General features: G+C 39.5%; 1 protein-coding gene across 1 annotated transcript in view; it reads right to left on the reverse strand.

Moving 5' to 3' along the window:
• The window catches only part of UPP2 (uridine phosphorylase 2), a 46437-nt gene extending 40843 nt beyond the window's left edge, over positions 1–5594 (reverse strand). Inside the window, exon 1 of the mRNA XM_087710289.1 lies at positions 5377–5594. Within this exon, the coding sequence (XP_087566415.1) occupies positions 5377–5447 (71 nt within the window). The 5' untranslated portion in view covers positions 5448–5594. The remainder of the gene's footprint in view (positions 1–5376) is intronic.
• Positions 5595–21692: the final 16098 nt, after the last annotated feature.

Below are 21692 nucleotides of genomic sequence, written 5' to 3' on the forward strand. Positions count from 1 at the left end.
TCAGCTTTATGCACCACCCCAGTAAACACAAATGTTTGATCAGAAAAAATATGTCCAAGATAGGAGCAATAAGCTATATACCATGATTTAGGAGTTTGATTTTTTTCAAAAATAAATGCTAAAATACTAAACTGTATATATGCACATTTAGGTAAATAGTGTTCTGTATACCCTCTCGGAGGCGGCGATCGATTCCAATCACGAACGGACGCAGCCCGCAGATAACTTCCACACGCTTCAGGGGCTTCTGCCGGGCAGCGGGACCCCCGGAAGCGAGAGAAAGCCCCGGAAGCGAGAGGCTGCGATCCCGCCGCCCGGCAGAAGTCCCGGCGATCGATTCCAATCACGAACGGACGCCGCCCGCAGATAACCTCCACGCGCTTCAGGGGCTTCTGCCGGGCGGCAGGACCCCCGGAAGCGAGAGGAACTTCTCTGCGGGCGGCTGCAGCTGCCCCCACCCTCTCCTCCTGCCGCGGCGAGCGAAAAATTCGATTAGAATTAGATTACTCACCAGTCAGCGCAGCTGCAACCTCTTTCGTCTTTTGGCGAAAGGAAATGGAGACTCGCGCAGGCGTGCTGAAAATTTCCCATCCCAGCCAGCTCACTGATTGGCTGGAGTCCAGGCCAATCCAATCAGTGAGCGGCAGGCTGGGCTGGCTTAAATTTGTAGGAGGTAAAAGGCTAAAAGCACGCTTTTTTTGGCGCTCGCCGCTCCCGCCCATCAGCTGCTAGCTTGCTGGGCTGGCTCATCTGGTAGGATAGAGAACAGAACGATGAGCCAGCCCAGCAAGCTAGCAGCTGATGGGCGGGAGCTGCGAGCGCCAAAAAAAGCGTGCCTTTTAAAAAGGCGGGCGTGACGCGGGAAAATGCATTGGAAAGCGGGTGTGTCCCGCCAAAAGCGGGACGTCTGGTCACTTTAATCTACATCTGACTATACACAGGTGAGCTCTTCCGCCTTAGCAATTGCTAATAATGAGGCTCTGGGCTTGCTTATAGAGCTAACATTTTTCCACTTGCCCACAAGGCAAGTTACTTTGCCAGAGTTTGCTCTGTTTCTTGCAGCTTGGCTTTGAGGATGTGACAGTTTTATTTTTAATTCGATTCTTTCTACTGGAAGATGTTTAGCTCTCTTCACGCAGTTCCAAAACAATTTTTTAACATTTTTATTTCTCAAAATGATCACACATTGTCTCTGTCTCTTTCAACGTGAACAGTTCTGTATGTTCCTACTTTTTTTCCCCAACTGTCTTCTTCCCTATCTCATTCTCAATTTTGGTAAATCATTCTCTTACATGCATTTTCCTCATTCACTGCTTCTTTTACTGCATTAGCTCTTGCAGACAGTGTGATTGTGAATTCCCCTTTTCAGTCTTGGACATATTCTTTTTATACTTTGCTATTCTGTCCTATTTTCTTTTAATAAGTTGTTTTTTAGTTGTAAGCCACTCACATAAGTTGTTTATGGGTGGCCTATAAATTAAATAAAATAAAGCAGCTTCTTTATACTTTCCATTTCTTTTATATTCTAGAACTTAATTCACTCTGTTCCAAGCAATTTCCACAGCTTCCCCCCCCCCACAATGCCCACTTTATATTGATTGTTTTGGGAGAATAATCAAAGTACATTTTCATATAGAACCTATTTACCTTCTCTTCCTATAACATTCAAATTTTACTCTAGTTCTACTTGTTTTCTTTTCTTCAATGGTTGTTCTTCCCATTACAGCATCCATTCTTGAAAAAAAAGGCCTATTCCATATTCAGAACCTCAAATTACTTTGAATCCTTCACTAATTGCTTCAATTTTTCATCATAATTAAATCAACCATGTTTTATATGTATTCTTTGTCATGCATAAATATGAATGAGTTTATGCATAAATGACATGTTTACAATATATTTTTTTCTATTAGATATTCATCTAATTGTCATCATCTTCATTCATTCATTCTTGGGTCTTCTCTGAATACTCAGTTCATTTTTTTTTCTTTCTGCCTCATTGCTATCATGAATTTATGTCATTTAGCAGAATAATTTCCCCCTTGGATTGAATTCATTCAGTTTCCCCCAACTCAACTCATCATTGGTTCTTTCATGATCATTATTCACTGGGGCACAATATACAACTATTAGCAATCTGTAGATATTTATTTTCATACCTACTACATCAATCTAGATGATGCCAATTCATACTTTTGGACAGACATTTTAGTCTTTTTTTCAGTTATGCCTATACCTATACTTAGTTTCTCTGTCTATTTTCTTCTGCTACAAGATTAGATTGTCTTCATTCAGATCTATTATATTGATCTTCTTCCTCATAGACATAGAAGAGATCTATTTTTCCCTTAATTCAGGTTTTTTACTATCTGAATATTATTTATTATTTCTCTTATGTAAACTGCAGTTTTTTATATGGTATGGCTATTGTCAGATTGGCCCATAGATTTTGACTTCACTCATCTAAGTTGGTTTTGGTCAGTCAAGGTTTTCACATAATGCTTTTTAGTAAGATATAGAAAGTGTAGATTAGGTTATCAGTCTTGTTATAACTAGAGCACATTCATCTTTAAAAATATCTTCCTGAAGAAATGTAATGGATATGGAAATAGAGTAGTAAGGGTACTTGGGATAATTACCCTTATTCAAATAGTTTAATTGGTCCTTAAATTAAGATAATAAGCCTAGGATTTGGACTGTGAAGAAACTATTATAAGTAGGATCCCAAGGATCTGTTTGGGAATTTATATCTTTTGAACAACCTGACACAGTGATCAAGTCTGTTGATAATGCCAAAGAATAATTAAAAAAAAAAGAAATGGGATGCCAACAGTTTCTCAATATCTCCCAAAATGATAATGAAATAGTAAATTGGTTTCAGTATAAGTAAATATTGATTGTCATAAGTCACAAATTTACATGCACAATAACTGGAGTTGAGCTAATGATCAGAAAAGTAATTTTAATTATGATAGAGAATTCAATGAAAATGTTAATGCAGTATGTGATAGCTGTGACAAAAGGTTAATTATACACTAGGAAACATTAGAAACAGATTCAAAACTTTTTGGGAAGAGTATATTTGAAATTCTACAGTACTAGCAGTTCTTCTCACCATACTGGTCCTTGAGTTTAGTTAGCTAGTAACTATGTGGACATATCCATATAGTTTTCTTGATAACAATTTGGGAGAAGTTTGCTATTGCTACATCTGGGATGTTTTTTAAACTTTCCAGTCTAGCCTTTAGAAGTGAGGTTTCATTGTGATATCCTACCCAAGCATTAAGCCCAAACCTTAATAATTTTTGAGATCAGATCTCTTCAGATAGAGACTGCCACCTGCTGAGGCTGTAAATATTTAGGGGAACACAAAATGTAGAGAATATAAAATGTATAGGCAATTATTATGTTGTACATTCAAATGTATCACTGTATTAATATAAATATCAAATTATTATTTGGTGTGGCTCCTTTGAGCAAGTTGCTTGCAAAACATAGCTTAATAAATCTCCAAACCAATGTGAATTTTGTACAAATAGTTTTTGAAGCATACCCGTTGGACATCAATGCTCTACAAGTCATTGTATAGTCTAATGTTATAAATTACTTGATTTACTCTTTTTAGCACTACAACCCTTTCCCAGGGGCAGTTCAAATTAAAATGTCATTTAGATTCAATTGTTTCAATCTGTTCTATTAAATCAGTCAATAGATCATTCTGCTCTTTCATTGTAATAGTTGTAATAGTTGAATTACAATTCATCTATTGTATCTCCTGTTAAAATGATAATATAGATATATAGTGATATATTTTTGTTATTAGAAATTCCTCTTTAGATACTTCTCGTATAATTATTGTAATATTCTCCCTTGTCCTCTTGATTAAAGGTTAAATTTTGCTCTACGTTTAAATTAAAATTATATTCAGAGGACTCAAGTTTCTGATTGCATCCTCCTTCCAATTATAATTGCAAATGGAAAGAAATTTAACTTCATAAGAATATAGGCCCTTGTTTAGTTATTAAAAGAAAATTAATACGTTAGGTCTTTTGAAAAAATCAGTAGCAGTTCAGACCACTTGTATGCAGTAAAATTTAAGTGCTTAAGCTGGATTAGAACTACAGAGAGATCAAAGTAATTCATAAAAAACATAATGTACTGATAGGAAAGAAGGAATCTTTCAGTTTTGCTTTCTTCCACATTAAAGAAAGTTAAATCTTGAGTTCTGTCTAATTGTAAACAAATGTGCAAATCTTGGAAAGTTTTAATATATAGGAAATAAACAAATGAAATTGCATCCATTACAGAACTTTCTGTGCACCTACTACATAACTATTAAAGAGAAATAGCTTTCTAGAAAAAAAATATCTGGTAGCAACACAAATTCTGCATCACACACAACTGAATATAAAATATTGGTAGTCCTCAATTTACGATCACAAATGAGCCCAAAATTTCTGTTGTTAAGTGAGACATTAGTTAAGTAGGTTTTGCCCCATTTTACGACCTTTCTTGTCACTGTTGTTAAGGGAATCACTGCAGTTGTTAAGTTGATTGCTAAGTGAATCTGGCTTCCCCATTGACTCTGCATGTCAAAAGTCTGCAAAAGGTGATCCTATGAGCCTGGGACACTGCAACTGTCATAAATATGAATTGGTTGCCAAGCGTTTGAATTTTGATCATGTGACTATGAGCATAAGTGTGAAAAACAGTCATCAGTTACTTTTTTCAGTGCCATTTATAACTTTAAACAGTCACTAGAGGAACTTTTGTAAGTCGTGGACTACTATACTCTCCAAAGCACCTGAGGGTAGAACAAGAAGCAATGGGTAGAAACTAATCAGGGAGAGAAGCAACTTAGAACTGAGGAGAAATTTCCTGACAGTTAGAACAATTAATCAGTGGAACAACTTGCCTCCAGAAGTTGTGAATGTTCCAACACTGGACGTTTTGAAGAAGATGTTGGATAACCATTTGTCTAAAGTGGTGTAGGGTTTCCTGTCTAGGCAGGGATGGGACTAGAAGACCTTCAAGGTCCCTTCCAACTCTGTTATTCTATTCTATTCTATTCTATTCTATTCTATTCTATTCTATTCTATTCTATTCTATTCTATTCTATTCTATTCTATTCTATTCTATTCTATTCTATTCAAGAGTTAAATTCCTTTAGAATGAGACAGACATTTTGCCCATCTATATAAACCTTTCAGATCTGCTTTTCCATACATTTGGGTATTTAAAAAAAACATTTCCCCTTATAATAAGTTAAGGAAAAAAATGCTTTTAAACAAGTTTTTCAAATGAAGGAAATGCTGATGTCCACTGCTGGATGCTTCTTAGGCGCAGCTGTTTAGAGTCAAGGTGTCAAAGGCTTACCTGCTGTGCTTTTCTTTTCCAATGTTAATATGCTGGTTGGAATTGGCTAAAAAGACTGTCATTCCGTCCATCTTTCACAGCCGCCTAGCAAACGTAGAGTCTTTGCAAACCTCAGGAATCACATACAGTGTGTGTGTGTGTTTTGTATCATGCTTTGTATATCAGTATGGTTGTTTTGCTGAAACGACTCGAATCAAAGTCTGCATTTGCAGCTCAAGGCTCGCGGTGTTTGGGTGTGTGTGTGGTGGTGGGGGGGGGTTTGAACTAAGCTCACATCTTCCTCAACTGCTTTGCCAAGTTGTATCAAAAATTCCCCCAGCTGACCATCTAAGATTGGCTGTTTTTGAAGGTGTGGTACTCCAGCCCCAAAGCTTTCCCTAGCTCCCAGTACTGTCCCTGGAGGATACGAAGGCCAAGCTGCTTAAATCCCATGTTACTCTTTGACCAGAGTTGCATATTTACATTTTGGCAGCCTTCCTTGTAGGGAGGAAAATGCTACTTGAGGCCACAGGTTGTTTTCCTAGCTCCGCTGCCTTGTTTTCATACGTGGGTCTCTTACACAACAGAGCCAGCCTGGCTCAGGGGTTCAGGTGCTGGCTTAGAAACCAGGAGTCAGTGAGTTCGAGGCCTGCCTTAGGCTGAGTCACTTTGGGCCTGACATCACCACCCCCTCAGCCCAACCCACCTCACAGGGTTGTTGTGGAGATAATAGGAAGAAGGAGCATTAGTATGCTTACTGCCTTGAGCCATATATAAAAAAGGTAAATAAAAAAGCCAATAATGATGAGAAAAAATACCACAGAACCCTAGGAGATAAATAGATGTAATATGTACATAGCATGACGCTGGCTGAGCTGGGCAAAGTGCCAAGCGTTACACAAACATCAAGTTAGTTTTTAACTTATATTGATTTCCGTTTCATCTGTCAAATGGAGGCCTCAACACAAAGTTTACCAATCTCAGCTGATTTCAGGGCTCCCTCCTACACAGCCAAAAATATAGAGCGACCCAAACGGTGTTGGTTTGAGATTTCTCAGGACGACTGTCTGCTCGGGGTAACACTTTTTCCTCGCCACGATTTTGGATTGACTACGGGCTGTAAAAATCCATTTATTTTCTGCATGTTGTTTTTCAAGGCCAGTAGAACAAATTGCTCTATAGTCATTATGGTTTGGGGACCCTTGACACACAATTTAGCATTTTCCAAATAAGGACTATGTGCAGCAGAGGTAATTTTGGTGTGGCTCTGGCCCAATGTTCTATAGTTGTGTAACTTAGTCACAAATTGTTTAAATTCAAAATTTGTGGAATGGATGGAATATAAGGAAGCTCCCACCTTGCAGATTACATGCAACTCTAGAGTCAATCCACAATGTTGTAAATCTGCCTAGGAACGTGACAGCATGCAGACTTTGAGACTGTAGGGATTTTTTTTTTACCCTATAATGTCTCCTGAGTATGAGTCTCACACTCAAGATCCTCATTAGGAGTGGCTTTCGAGGACATAGAAATGGAGCTGATTTGTGAGAAAGAGACTTCCTGAGGTATGATTGTGTAAAAGTTTTTAAAAGAGCCAATACATGTCAGTCCCTTCATGAAAGGATCCTATATTTGTAATAATATTCCAGTGGCTAAGTAAGGAACAGCTAGAAAGGCTCAAGCAAAGGATTATATCCACTCCCTCTTTGTTAGTTAACCCTGCGAATTCTTGCAACAAGCTAGGAAAAAAAAACCTTTAGTTTCCCCAATAATAGATCAGGGCAAACTACAGCCCAAAGGCTACATCCAGCCCTTTGGCTCTCCCTATCTGGCTAAGGTCCCTATTGGTTTGGCCCTCCCCAAAAATCCAAGATTCGCATGTGGCTCCTTGGTTAAATTAATTGCTTGCCCCTATTCAGTAAGGTGAATAAAGGTCACATTTCAGAGGAATACTAATTAAAAGCGCTGAGAACATTTTGTAAACTTCATAAAAACGGGGAGAAATTCCCAAAGCACAGTTTGCTCCCACACAGGAAGTGATCATTAAACATCTGCTCAAAGTTAGGACATTCTAAAAAAAAAATCAAGAGACGTGAGAGAATTGTGACCAATTCTTGCACTTCGGCCATCACACTGCCGCTTGATTACATGAGCAGCATTTGTGCGCTTCCCAACTTGGTTTGTGACAAAGGTAATAGAGAAAGTAGAAGTGAAATCATACATCACAGTCATATAATGTTTTGCTAAGCAACTGTGAGGATTTGCTTAACAACCAAAGGGGAAATGAGGTTATAAGTTTATTGTGATCACATCAGTGGTGGAAATTCAAAATTTTTTACTACCGGTTCTGTGGACGTGACTTGGTGGACATGGCAGGGGAAGGATACTGTAAAATCTCCATTTCCTCCCAATCAGCTGGGACTCGTGAGGCAGAGAATAGATGGGGCCGGGGCCAGTCAGAGGTGGTATTTAATTACTCAAAATTTCCGTTACTGGTTCTCCAGAACTGGTCACAACCTGCTGAATACCACCTCTGGATCACATGATATTTCATGTAGTGATTGTGGCACTTAGCGGTGGAGTTACCTGTCCCAATTTTGGTCACGAACAAGGATTACTTGTATTGTGTGAATCCTAAATCTTCTGAAACTCTTCACCCAATTAAGGTGATGGGATTTTACCCATGAAATGCCCTCCGCATGGACACTAACTTGGTACTTCCAATTAAGATTGTTTCAATACCAGCTTACATTTGAAAAACTATTTATTTTCTCAACATTTTAAAAGCCAAGAATATTTTTTAAGAACTGTATTGAATTACTACAAATTGCTATTTAATTGATTGATTGATTGGTTTGTTTGTTTCTGCAAATAAATACCCCATCCATTCTTAATGTCTCTTCGATGTTTACAAAAATATAATTAAATAAAACAATGCAGAACACCACCAGCAGAAAGGATGTTAAGCTCTGAAATGTCAGGGTAAAATTGTTTTCATTTCCCTAAGGCCGTAATTAGGAAAAGATCTGCTTTAATTTGAAAGCCTATTTGTTCCATAATACTATATAGACCTTGCGATAGAAAAATCAGAATTACAATCTTGCTATCAACATAGCAAAATCTCTGAACCTTCTACAGAGCTTTGAAAGACAGTAGTGATTTTTTTCATGCCTTCCCTGTCAGGTCCAAACATTCTCAGCGGCTAACTCTTCCTGCTTCTTGTCTGCTATCTAGCTTAAGAGTACATCTTCTGCTTTCTGGTCCCGGCCCCATTCTTCATCTCTGGGGAAAGACTAATTGCTCTGGCACTGTGATGGTGAACCTACGGCATGCATGCCAGAGGTGGCATGCAGAGCCCTCTCTGTGGGCATGCCAGCCATCACCCCAGCTCAGCTCCACTGCGCATGTACACATGCCTCTCACCAGCCAGCTGATTTTGGGGTCTCTGCCATCCATGCATGCGGGGGGGGCGCATATGGGAGACACATGTGCATGTGGGGGGGAGGGTGTCACATATATATATGCGGGGGTCAGGGTATCACATATGCATGTGCAGGGGTGTGGCCATCATGTGCACATGCACAGGGGGATGTCATACATGTCCCCTACAGCCCACTTTTGCTCCCAGGAGGCTGCAGGGAAGCCTAGTAGGCCAAAAATGGGATGGGGGTGTCGCAGGCACATGCACGGGGGATGCAGGGGGTCAAACGCGCATGTGCAGGAGTGCAGGGGGTGTCACACACACTGCATTAAGGGTGTGGGTGTGCCAGGGGTGGGTTCCTACCAGTTTGCACCTATTCAGTAGAACCGGTTCGTCAAATCTACCGAACCTGTTAGAAGAGGTTCCACCAGTGGAGCCGGAAAGCAGGCCACACCTACAGAAGAGGTTCCAAAAATTTTTGAAACCCACCACTGCTACACACAGACAGACAGACAGACAGACAGACAGACAGACAGACAGACACAGAGAGAAAGAAAGGAAGAAATAAATAAATTTAAAAAAGAAAAAAGAAAGAAAAAGAGTGAGAGAGAGATGACAGAAAAAAGAAAAAAGGGACAGAGAGACAAAAGGAAGAAAAGAAAGAGAGAGAGAAAGAAAGAAAGAAAACACATGGCCGTCAAGCCACTCCCACAAAGGAGGCCACACCCACAGAGTAGGTTCCAAAAAATTTTGAAACTCACCACTGGGGTGTGCACATGTGCTTTTGGCACACAACGACAAAAGGGTTAGCCATCACTGCTCTAGCATCCTCAGTTTCAAGGCCTGAGTTTTGGTATGCCTTGCCAGCTCCAGCTACTACTGGGAACCTGAATGAGATCTGCTGCAAGGACCTTTGGTTTCCTAGCGATAAAAATGCCAGAACTGCCAGCACTGTTTTCTCCTCACCAAAACTCGTCTTCTTGGTTCTCCATCAGGACTTTCCTTTCTTTCATTCTACATCAGGTGGGACCCTCCCCGTTCTGGCTCCTCACCTATTTGAGGTTGGGCATCCATTCCCTTCCTGTGATCAAGAGCATTTCCTACCTTGCTCCAAGCCAACTTTTACGGCCATCATAGGAGGAGGGTCCTGCTTTAATCTCTCATAGCCACAGCAGTTAGATTCAGAAAAAAAAATTGGGAACTGATTATAATAATAAAATATAATGTCCACAAATATCTTGAGTTTTTGCTGAGAAAAATCACAAAATTACAACAATGAGAATTGTACCAGAAGCTATTTCCTCATACTTTTGTTCAGAACTTACATCTTTTCCCACTTTATTAAAAAAAAAAAAACCCTCTTGTTAGGGGAATAGTTTTTGTTACCTCTTCTTGTTGTTGTCAGTTAAGCAAATGACATCAGCTTTCCACTCCATGCAATAGTCTTGTACACATTTCTTTGGGAGTAAGTGCCATTCAGGCAAGTAAGCCATATTACAATATGAGTGTTTTCCAAATTTCCTTAATACTAAATCTAGCCAAAGAGGCAGACAAGCAGGCAAGCAGGGAGGCAGATAGATGATAGAGTCTTGCTTTAGTGGAGTTCCAACTTTCAGGCTTAGTACTGTGTTTCCCTGAAAATAAGACAAGGTCTTATTTTCTTTTAATCCTGAAATAAGCACTTGGCCTTATTTTCGGGGAAGTCTTATTATTTTTGAGGTGCAAGAGATGGCAAGCATGGTCACCTCATGGTTGCTGCTGTGTTGCAATATTTTCAGGGAGGGATTATTTTTAGGGGAGGGATTATTTTAGCGCATGCGCTTAAAAGCCCGATTGCTCTTATTATCCAGGGAGGTCTTATTTTCAGGGAAACAGGGTAGGAACAACCATGAGAGCTGAGGTGGCGCAGTGGTTAAATGCAGCACTGCAGGCTACTTCAGCTGACTGCAGTTCTGCAGTTCGGCTGTTCAAATCTCACCGGCTCAGGTTTGACTCAGCCTTCCATCCTTCCGAGGTGGGTAAAATGAGGACCCGGATTGTTGTTGGGGGCAATATGCTGACTGTAAACCGCTTAGAGAGGGCTGAAAGCCCTCTGAAGCGGTATATAAGTCTAACTGCTATTGCTACTGCTATGCTGGGTGGGGCAACATTGTAAAGCTTCAGAAAGCTTCAGACTCTTGTAAGGAGAAATGGGGCCAAGTTCAGAAGCCCATCTCCTTTCAGTGAGAAATCCTGAAAAACGTATCTTTTATTTTTGGTGTATAAGAATATGGTGGATTGTTGGTATACAAGAATAACTTTTAGCATAACTGTTGATACATTCTTACAAAGGTAGCAATGCTTTTCATGGGCTACACTATATTCTTCTTTCTCTTCTTTGCTTTCCTGCCCTGGGCAAAACGAGTCTTTCTCCAAGGATTTAAAATCCCACAGACCTAGGCTGGATTACAAGATGGTTTGATATGTGAAGTAGATAGACCTTAAGGGAAGGCATCTCTCTTAGGACTTGCTCCAATACATGGAATATTTATGTAACCAAGATTCCTTCTTTCTTGTTTTTTGCTCTTGGAGGAAACAAGAATCCCACAGTCCTATACAGGTAGTCCTCAACTTAAGACTACATTTGAGCCCAAAATTTCTGTTGCGAAGTGAGACATTTCTTAAGTGAGTTTTGCCCCATTTTACGACCTTTCTTACCACAATTGTTAAATGAATTGCTAAAGTTGTTAAATTAATAATATGATTGTTAAGTGAATCTAGATTCCCCATTGACTTTGATTGTTAGAAGCTGATCACGTGACTCTGGGTGATCACATGATCCCAGGATTGCAACCATCATGAATATGAATCAGTTGCCAAGCTTCCCAATTTTCATCACTTAACCATGGGAAGCTGCAACGGTCTTAAGTGTGAAAAACAGCTATAAGTCACTTTTTTCAATGCCTTTGTAACTTCAAATGCTCAAAAAACGAACTGTTGTAAATTGAGGATTACCCATAAGTTCCTTCAGGATCTCCTTGTCTGAGCATTAAGGAGTGGCTACTCCTAATGTAAGTCGGGTATAAACTTAAACTTTGTTTTAACTTTTATTCTTCCTGTATATCTAACATGAAATGAAATGATCTGTAAGTTGTAAGTTTCTTTTTTATTATGAGGAGTTCTGCACAAAATAAATTCACAGACAATATCAGTACTAATTTACAGAGAATATTTAATTTGGGAGAAGTTCATGTTGGAATACAAAAGTCAATTAAGGTCAAATTCATTAAAATAAAAACAGAAAAAAAACTGAAAAGCAACATTTCTACAGCATGTAATGGGGTGACATTTTCAGATTCCAGTGAAACATAATGAAGTTGGGGGGGAAAAATTCTTTTTGCCTATTAAAAAAAGAACACACCTATTAGGCAAGGTCCAACTATACCTGGATGCAATTTGGAGATTTGATTTACGTTTGTGATTTAGGATTCAACAGCAAACTAATTCAATTCATGCTACTATAAGATTTGATTTTAAAAAAATATGTCTATCTGTAGGCTCTAAATGAGAAGTTTTAAAACATGCTTTGTTTTGGCAAAAATGAGATGAAAACATCAGCTGTGGAAGGCAGGTAATCTGAGGTTAAAGCAGTTTTTGCTGCTTGGAGATTTCTATTTAAAATCAATCAATCAATCACTCAACCAACCCACCAACCAATCAATCCAAAAGCTATAATAGGAAAGTACTGAAATATCTTCAGCTGCTATAAACCTTGGCAGTATGGGATGAAAATGTTGGTTATGTTATTTGCTTTCCCCAAACAAATAAAACAAACAACATGTCCCATTCTTTTGTTAACCCAGACCTGTTTTCCCCAGGAAGAAAAAAATAAGCTTTGGTTTGATCTAATGTTACTGTGAGAAACTGCAGAAAGGCAGAGAAGGAGAATAAACATTAAAACACTTTTTTTTAAAAATTCAAGAGACAAAAGGTGAGACCCTTGGCAACTTATCTCATAAATGGCAACTTAACCTATCTGGTAAAAAACCTGAGAAGTGCTTCAAATCATCCAAAGCAGCTCTGTCTTAATGAGCTCATTATAACTGAAGCTGGGAAATTCCTCCAGCAGTTTTCAAGATTCTGTATTTCACTCAGACTAGCAATATGGAAACTTTCTTAAACTCTGTGCTATTCCTGCTTCCTTGATCTTGCTCTGCTACCTCAGATTTGATGGTGGGTCACGGGGCTCTAGTTGGAACAGCACACAACAGGAGGAGGAAGGGGGAAGGGGAAGGAGAATTTTAAAGTAAGATGTAGCATTTTGTCACATATGGCACAGGTGTCAAACCAGGGGTGAGTTTCTGCCAGCATTAATTCCGGTTTGATGCACATGCACAGTTGCCTGTAAATAGGTCTGTGCATGCACAGAACAGTAAAAATGTCAAAAAAAAAACAAAAAACCATGCCGCGGCAACCAGAGAACCAGTTCAGGGGCATGGCGAGCCTGCCATCCCTACCGGTTCGGTGACTCAGTCACAATTTCCACTACCGGTTCACTTGAACCAGTGCGAACCAGTAGCAACCCATCTCTGTGTCAAACTTGCCACGTCACTTTGCCGTCACATAATGTTTTGTGATGTTTTTCCCCTTCACAGAGTAGGGGTGGGCATGGCCTGCGTGTGACACATCCAGCCCATGGGCTGCCAGTTTGACACCCTTGACATAAAGCCTGAAGGAACTAAAGAGGGGTTATGGCAAATATCCATCAAAAATGCAAAACACAATTCACACAGCTCTTGTCCCTGCTTGCACTGATGCTTCATTGAGTGAGATAAGAGAGGGAGCTTAGAGAGACATTGGAAGCCAGTTTAATGTGGGTCTTGCTTCCTTCTGTCTGGCCAATCTGCTAGACTTCATTCTAAAACTCCTTCAATCTCTGCAAAATGCCCTTGTATATTCTTTCCTTATGACAGCGCCATAATGTGCCCCATTTCTCTGTATCAGTGTTTTTAACCTTGAATATGTATGTTCTTTAGCCTCCAAAATCACCCAGCTAGCATGCTGTCTATATTGTCTCTATTTTTTTCTCCTAGGTCCGTGATGGTGAATCTATGGCACACGGAGCCCACTCTGCAGGCATGCAAGCCATAGCCCCAGCTCAGCTCCACTGCTCATGCACGCGTGCCTTCCACCAGCGAGCTAATTTTTGGAGTATCTGCTGTGCATGCGCGGAGGTGGGGTGCATCTGGGAGACATGCATGCAAGTGTGTGTGTGTGAGCGTTGCAGGGGGTGCAGTGTGTTTAAATGTTCAAACCAACTATCATGGAAGTCAGTAAATTCATTCAACACTGAAAAAGTTTGGAAATCTTTGAAACCTAAGCTTCGGAAGGAAAAATTAGCACTTACGTCTTAAAGGCCCATCTTGACCATTGTTTGAGGATATCATGTGGTGTTTTAGTTCATTTTAAGCAAGCCACTCATTTACATAAAAAGTAGAAAATAAGGGACAGGAAATTCTCAATTTAATAGACCTCCTTAAATTTCAGAGATAATAGGCAAAATTTCATTCAATACCCTCCTGAAATGGATTTGCCAGCTGCATCAGACAAGGCACTTAAACTTACATTAAATTATGTAATATTTATATTTACATCAATTTATATAATTTCTGAATCACTGGATTTTGCACATCCATATTATGGGGCCTGATATAGAGCTAGCCATTACCAGTTATTCATGAAAGGCATAAACAAATAAAAAAAACCCTAATGTCCACAATAGTCTTTTATTGCCAAATAGGGGTACCAGTGGTCCCCAACCTTTGCAGCTTGGTGCCCGGGAGGGGAGGGGGGAGAGAAGGAACCATGGTGTGTTAGCCGCGGGCTGGAGTGTACATGTGCAAGTTCAGCTATGTGTGCATGTAAACGTATCCCGGTCTGCCACTCACACAAGTGAAGCTGTGCATGCGTGCCCACCAGCCTGCCACTCACACGGCCTGATAGTGGGCTGCAGCTTGGGGTTTGGGGACCACTGTACTATACCATATCAGAATGGCAAAATTCAAATGGCAACTAGGCGTCAGGAAAGAACTTGAGATTTCTGTATCTCTTTGCTGCCATTCAAACATTCATGTTCAACATGAAGGCCGCTGGCTTTGGAATCCAATGCTAAATTCTTGCATTTTAGTAGGGCTGGATCAGGACTACCAAGTCTAGGCTGCAAAAATTGCTAGATTCAAATGGTCACTTGGAGATCGAAGAGCCCTACAGCATTTGAATTAGCTCAGAAAGTGTGAAATTTCAGAAAGTACTAAAATATCCAGTAGTGTGACAAAAAAATTCTCCAACAATTTACCAAATTTTAATCACCCAGTAAACAGGTTATCTGCATTATCCTGCACAAATTTCTTTGTATAACAAAAAGAGAGAGAGGTTTTGTGCGTACAAGTTTTCTTTATGTTAATTCAACAATTAATGTTGATGAACCCTAGTTTATGGATTAGCATGTTTTACAAACCAATTATGATTTAATAAGCTATGATTAAATAAATATGATTCACTATGGCTTTGTAAAAGATCCCAGATATATATTTGCATAGGCATTAGTCAAACTTAGGCCAACTTCACTTCAGCTGCATAATATCCAGAGTCTTCTGGAGTGCACAGTCACATTAAATCAAATAAACTGAATTAAGTTAACTTTCTATCAGAATCTGCTTTAATTAGGTACACACCATACCAATTTATTATTTGGCATTGATTATTTCCCTTAATCCTTTCACAAAGTGGAAAAATTTGTCCACATCATCAGATTTTTGTAGCAATTATCACCTTAATCACTTTTATATGTGAACTGTTAAAATGGTCATTGTTAATTAATGTAAATACATTGTGATTGTGTTACATGAGTATGGTTGTGATCTTTCTGTCAGCCAGTTAAACATCCAGTTTAGAGGAAACATTATCCCAAGCCTGATTATAGACTTTAAACAACTGAAGTTAGTTTGTGCTAAGCAACAGTAGACTTTGAATTTAAATCTATTTAGATTTAGTGCCACCGGAACTCTCGTTTCCTGCATTTTGCCTGAAGCGGTTGCCTGAAACTGTTTTAAGCCCCTCTCCCCCTGTGTGTGTTCAGGAATGGCTTTATGTCCATCTATGCCTCCTGTGGGCGAAAGGCTTGTCATTGGTTGCTTTCCACTATACGTTATAGGCTTAATTAATGCTCTTGGTAGATCTTATATTTGAGACTGATTTTAACTGTGTAATTGTAATGTAGGTACTGATAGGTAGATGCCTTTTTGTTACGTGATATGGCTAGCTGATGAGAGCTAAATAGCTTGAAATAGATCTATACTAGTCTCCCTTTATTTATTTATCAGCACAAATACAACACATATGTAACAAAAAGGCAACAGTAAAAATATTGGGTTTCTGTCTGGTTGGTCTCTTGTGACGAGCCGAGGGACAGACAATGGAAGTAATGAACTTCCTCCCATATATTTGAGATTTATTGAAATTGCGAATGAATGCCAGTAGGTGGTTGTGTCTTTAAATGCAAATGATTTCAGATAAAAGCATGTATAAATAATTGTAGCTAAATGAGAATTGTGGTGCACTGATAGTAAAATACATAAAGATTTTTGATTTAAAATGTACAGTTCAATATGAATGAAGTACAAGTAATGATTGTGGAAGAAACGCATGAAATGTATTTGTAACCAATCGACACGCTTTCTACAAGATGTAATAAAGGATGATTCTTTTTTGTGTTTTTGTTCAATTAAAACAATAAAAAAACTTTTTAAAAAAAGACTCAAAACATGATTTTTATCCAGGAGAAACTCACATCCTGCTGATACAGTCTGCCGAAAGGAAGTGTGATTGAAACAAGTCTTGGGCAGAGCCATAACAATGCAAATGAAAGAAAATCGATACCAGGAATATAGAAATTGATTCTTCATCTCCTTACAATTTAACCATGTATATTTATTGATCTCCTTTACTTTATTCATGGCAATAAAACCCCATAATTAACATTCAGTTTCTCAACCGATATTTCCTCTAACTACTGTGCTGTTATCAACTCAATGAGGCAACTTAGAGTTATTCATCAGCACCCCCAGGAAAAGGTTCTTAGGCCAAAAAACATGACAATTGCTTGCAATCTCAAGGATTATACCTCACAGGCAAAATATAGCCAAATTGGGAAATAAATGGTTGTAAAATGGACAAATGGTTGAGAAAGTCTTCTTTCTCCTTTCAATGACTGGAGCCCATCAGAAAAAAGAGAAGGGGAAACAATGGGCTCATTAATGAGGAAATCCAACGGTTGTATTGTTTTCTTTTAGCTTTTTCCATAGCAGAAGTTTAGTCTGAGAGATTTCACTTATGATGGTTCTTTTATGTGATTCTTAACCTGCGTAATGCTTAAGGACTAGACTGCTAGATCTAGTATTACCGTCTTAATTGACAAAAAAGAAACATTGGCGAATCTTGATCTTGTTTGTTTGCTTTCTGATGTAACATTAACCAACTAGGTACATTATCAGTCCCTAGTCATCAGTGCCAAGCATCATCAGTGTTTGTGTCAGGGTTCTAAATAGCATCCAAAAGTAAATCAGAGTCCAAGGCAAAGTATTGCTCAAAGTTCCAATTTATTAAGAGAGCCATGTTGGTACATCTGGGAAAACCCGAATTTGAAGGCTTCCCGGTTTTCCACCCAATTGAAAGTTCAAGATCTTGCCTCCACACACACTACTCCATCACATGGTCCAATCTTCCACTGCCATGCTGGCATCTTCTACCCATCCAGTTCCGGTCAGGTGCAGAGATGCAAAGACAAAGGATGACCTTGGCTTTCTAGAAAGAATTTTGTTATGGCTACATATCATATAACTCCATACAATCCCCCCTCCCATTTTCCCACAATAGAAAGTGCATAGTAGAATAATAGAAAGCGTGGCAGGCCTGAGATCCACAAGCAAATATGGCTGCATGCCTGACAGTCTGGCATTTCGAATCACAGGACTTGCCACACAGACCCAAGAAAACTTACGGTCAAAAATTATACCCCAGGCTAGAAGAATATAGAATCAATCAGCTCAAAACAAAGGAAGAGCAGCCCTCAAAAAGCCTAAAGAAAGACTAAACCATCACCATCCTCTCACCAGACAAAGGCAGAACCAAGGTTATTATGAATAGAATAGAATAGAATAATAGCCAAATAATTACTGGAAGACAAGGAAACCTACATCTCACTACACATCAACCCAATACAAGCACTGATTATGTTATCTACTTTGGTAATGAAACATCTGTGATCAAACAATCCAAACCCAGAGAACCCAAAGATTCCACATTCAACCCTGAGCTGTAGATATTCTCTTCTATGGGAAGAATTACATTTAAGAGGCAGGAGAATTTGGTTTCTGTTTTCATAGTATCTTTGACTGCTCTATTAGGTATTTGAAATGCAGCGTGAAACATCCCTGAACAATGTTCACCCATCTCTCCTGCTGATTATTAGATTAAGTCACTCATCCATCATAATAATGAAAAGGAACAATGCAACAACTCTTTGCATTCACTTATTTCATTGATGATTATGAATCTCTTTCCCATTTTACATTGTTAGCATCACAGGCCTATTAAAAGATCAAGGAACAAATGGACTAACGGAAATGGAACTGCGATATGAGACAACTGATACTAGATTAGGATGCCTTGTTAGGACATATTTAAATGTGTAGCAGCTTGCTCAGGGGATTGATTCCCCAAGTCAGGAAAGCAGAGCTATTTGTTTAAGTGTCTTCACTGTAGACCTTCAGCTTTCTAGTCTATGAATAATAAAACTGTTGCACATTATAATAGTGAATAATGATGAGGATGAGGATGATGATTTATCTAAAATGGATTCAATTATTCCAGGCTAGTGCTGGGATGATGGGCTAGTAATTATATGTTTGAAACAGGCTGTGAGAAAAATGACAGGCCATTTTTGTGATTGCTTCCACCTCCATCCACCCTCACACCTGCATGCAATTTTTGAAGCCCATCGTGGAGATATTACTTTATTACCATTTTTGTATATTCTTAAGTACCAGTTATTTGCCAATTTGTTCGAAATGATTTGTAGTACTGTAGTGTTGTTTTGACTCCTTAGTTCCCACTATTTATTTTATGGGTTGATATTTTTATTGTTTTATTATCTTTTTATACTTCTTGGAGCCCATATTTCAAAGGACTAAATATAGATTTAAAAACACTTTACTAGCTACTTCATATATGTGTTTGTTTGTGTGTATGTATATCTATGTGTGTATTTGTGTGTGTGTGTGAATGCTGAAGATTCCCTCAATCACTTCAAAATCTGTTTTCAAGTAGGCTGTTCTTGTGCTAGATTTCTAGGCTGAAAGCCAGTAACTGCCTTTTTTGTCTGTGTCTGTGCCCTCAGTTTCCCTAAAAAATTGGCAGTCAAAAGTCTAAATTTTTATCACACCCACACATACACAGAGACTGATTATATTATTCCTAGGTAACTTGGGGCTCAGAAAATGTAAGATTTCTCCCAGAACAATCCATGGCTTTTCCCTCTCACTGAGGTCCATCAAGCTAATCTCTATGTCAGAGTACATCTGTGGAAATAGACTTGAATTTGTAAACAGAAATCTCTTTGCCACTTGAGGTTTTGGAGGCCATTTTCCTGGTCATCATTTTGGAATCATACATCATAGGGACCCCCTGAGCAGCCATCATCATCATCATCATCATCATCATCATCATCATCATCATCATCATCATCTTCATCTTCATCTTCATCTTCATCTTCATCATTTAACGACACCATAATCCCTTGCGGGGTGGAGTCTGTGCAACTGAACGGAGCTAGAAGACTGTTTACTGGCCAGATGCCCTTCCTGACTCCAAAGTGGAATCTTGTTCAGCAGATATATTCTCATTGTGCCTAGAGAGAGAAATATCTGCCTCTACTTAGGATTGAACTCACAGCCTCCGGATTGTGAGGTGAGAGCTTCACCCAGGGATGGGTTCCTGCCAGTTCTAACCTCTTCTATAGAAGAGGTTCCACAAATCTACAGTGCCGTTTAGAACCGGTTCCAGCTCCTTCCCCCCGCCCGTCCGCACATCATCAAGATGAAGAGCGAGAGGAGGAATTCTGGGAATTGAAGTCCACAAGTCTTAAAGCTAACTTGACAGCTTTAAGACTTGCACACTTCAACACCAGAGTTCCTGAGCCAACATGACTGGAGGGGGAATTCTGGGAGTTGAAGTCCACAAGTTTTAAAGCTGTCAAGTTTGAACAGCCCTGAGTTTTTTTTCTAAAGGGTTAGGGGTGCAAGGGCCTTGTAATGTGACAGCTTTAAGACTTGCATGCTTCAAATGCCAGAGTTTCTGAGCCAATGTTTTGGTTGCTAAGCAAGAGCGTTGTTAAGTGAATTTCACCACATTTTACAAGTTGGCCACTCCCACCCAGTCACATGCCCAGCAAGCCACTCCCACCCGGTCACATGGCCGGCAAGCCACTCCCACAAAGCAGGCCACACCTACAGAAGAGGTCCACCACTGGCTTCACCTCTAGGCCACCGCACCACTCCCCTTGCGGAGTGGCATCTGAGCTACTGAATGGGGCTAGCAGAGTGTTTATTGGCCGGATGCCCTTCCTGACACCAATGTGGAGATTCGTTCAGTACATATATTCTCATTGTTCCTCCTGAGCAGCCTACAATCTTGTAATAATGGATATACAAAACTATAGATTTTCAAGAATCTAATTTGTGGATTTAAGGTACAAAATCCAAGATGGAAGCCTCCAAAGTGTGATGAAAGGTCCAGTGTCTGACCTTAGAGATCTCCAGGGAAAGTCCCCTCCTCTCCAGAAATAATCTGATGGAACCGAGCAATAGCTAGTTAGGTAGCAGCTCAACATAATAAGCAATTTCTTTATGGTAAGAACCACTTAATCATTTTTCCCCCCAGAGAAGTTGACATTTGTTAAAGCAGATTTGTATGTGTGTGCTGTTGGTGGTATTTTAACTATTATCATGTTAAGGATTATTGTCTATTTTAAAATGACCTTCATTGTTCCGTTTAGTGTTTTTGCATGACATAGGAATACACAGGATAGAAAAGCAAGGGAAAAATACAGTGGTTTTTTTTAAAAAAAACTTAAAAACTTAATGTGCTTTCATTATTAATAGATAAGGCCATGGCATTAGAAAATGTTAAATAATGGCACACATTATATATCAAATAAAATGAATGATTCATACTGGAAAGCACCAGGCGGGGGAGATGAGGAATGGAGAGAATAGCAATTCTATTTTTAGGCTATAATCAGTCTGGATAAATGTTTACCATCCAAATCCATCCAAACATGGAGAAAAAGATTAGGTAGCAAAGAGTGAAAATTCTTTTTCTCCACCCAGCGGTTATTTTATTCATATGTTTTTGATACATGTATATTTTTCAACCCAAAATGGTCTTGATCCAGTCAATAAAAAGAGCTTGTTCTTGCCTTTTGCTTACATTCTTACACTGCAGGTCCTATTCAATTGTCAGTAGGATAGGCTGCTCTTGTTGTTGTCAGTTGCGAAGTCGCGTCTGACCCATTGCAACCCCATGCACAGCGTTCTCCCAAGCCTTCTTGTCCTCTACCATCTTCTGGAGTCCATTTAAGCTGACACCGACTGCTTCAGTGACTCCATCCAGCCACCTCATTCTCTGTCATCTCTGCAGAGGTGGTATGCTGCTGGTTCACACCAGTTCGGGCAAACCAATAGTGGTCGCTGCGCCTGATGTCATCATGGACCTTCTGCACATGCACAAAATGTTGTGCGCATACCCAGACGTGCGCACACTCCCGCTACCGAACCGGTAGTAAAGAGAATAGCACACCCTTACTGTCTTACTCCCCATT

The sequence above is a fragment of the Thamnophis sirtalis genome, unplaced genomic scaffold, assembly GCF_051295495.1.
Source record: "Thamnophis sirtalis isolate CommonGarterSnake01/CBP01778 unplaced genomic scaffold, rThaSir2_p1.2 scaffold_1, whole genome shotgun sequence".
Classification (NCBI taxonomy): domain Eukaryota; kingdom Metazoa; phylum Chordata; class Lepidosauria; order Squamata; family Natricidae; genus Thamnophis; species Thamnophis sirtalis.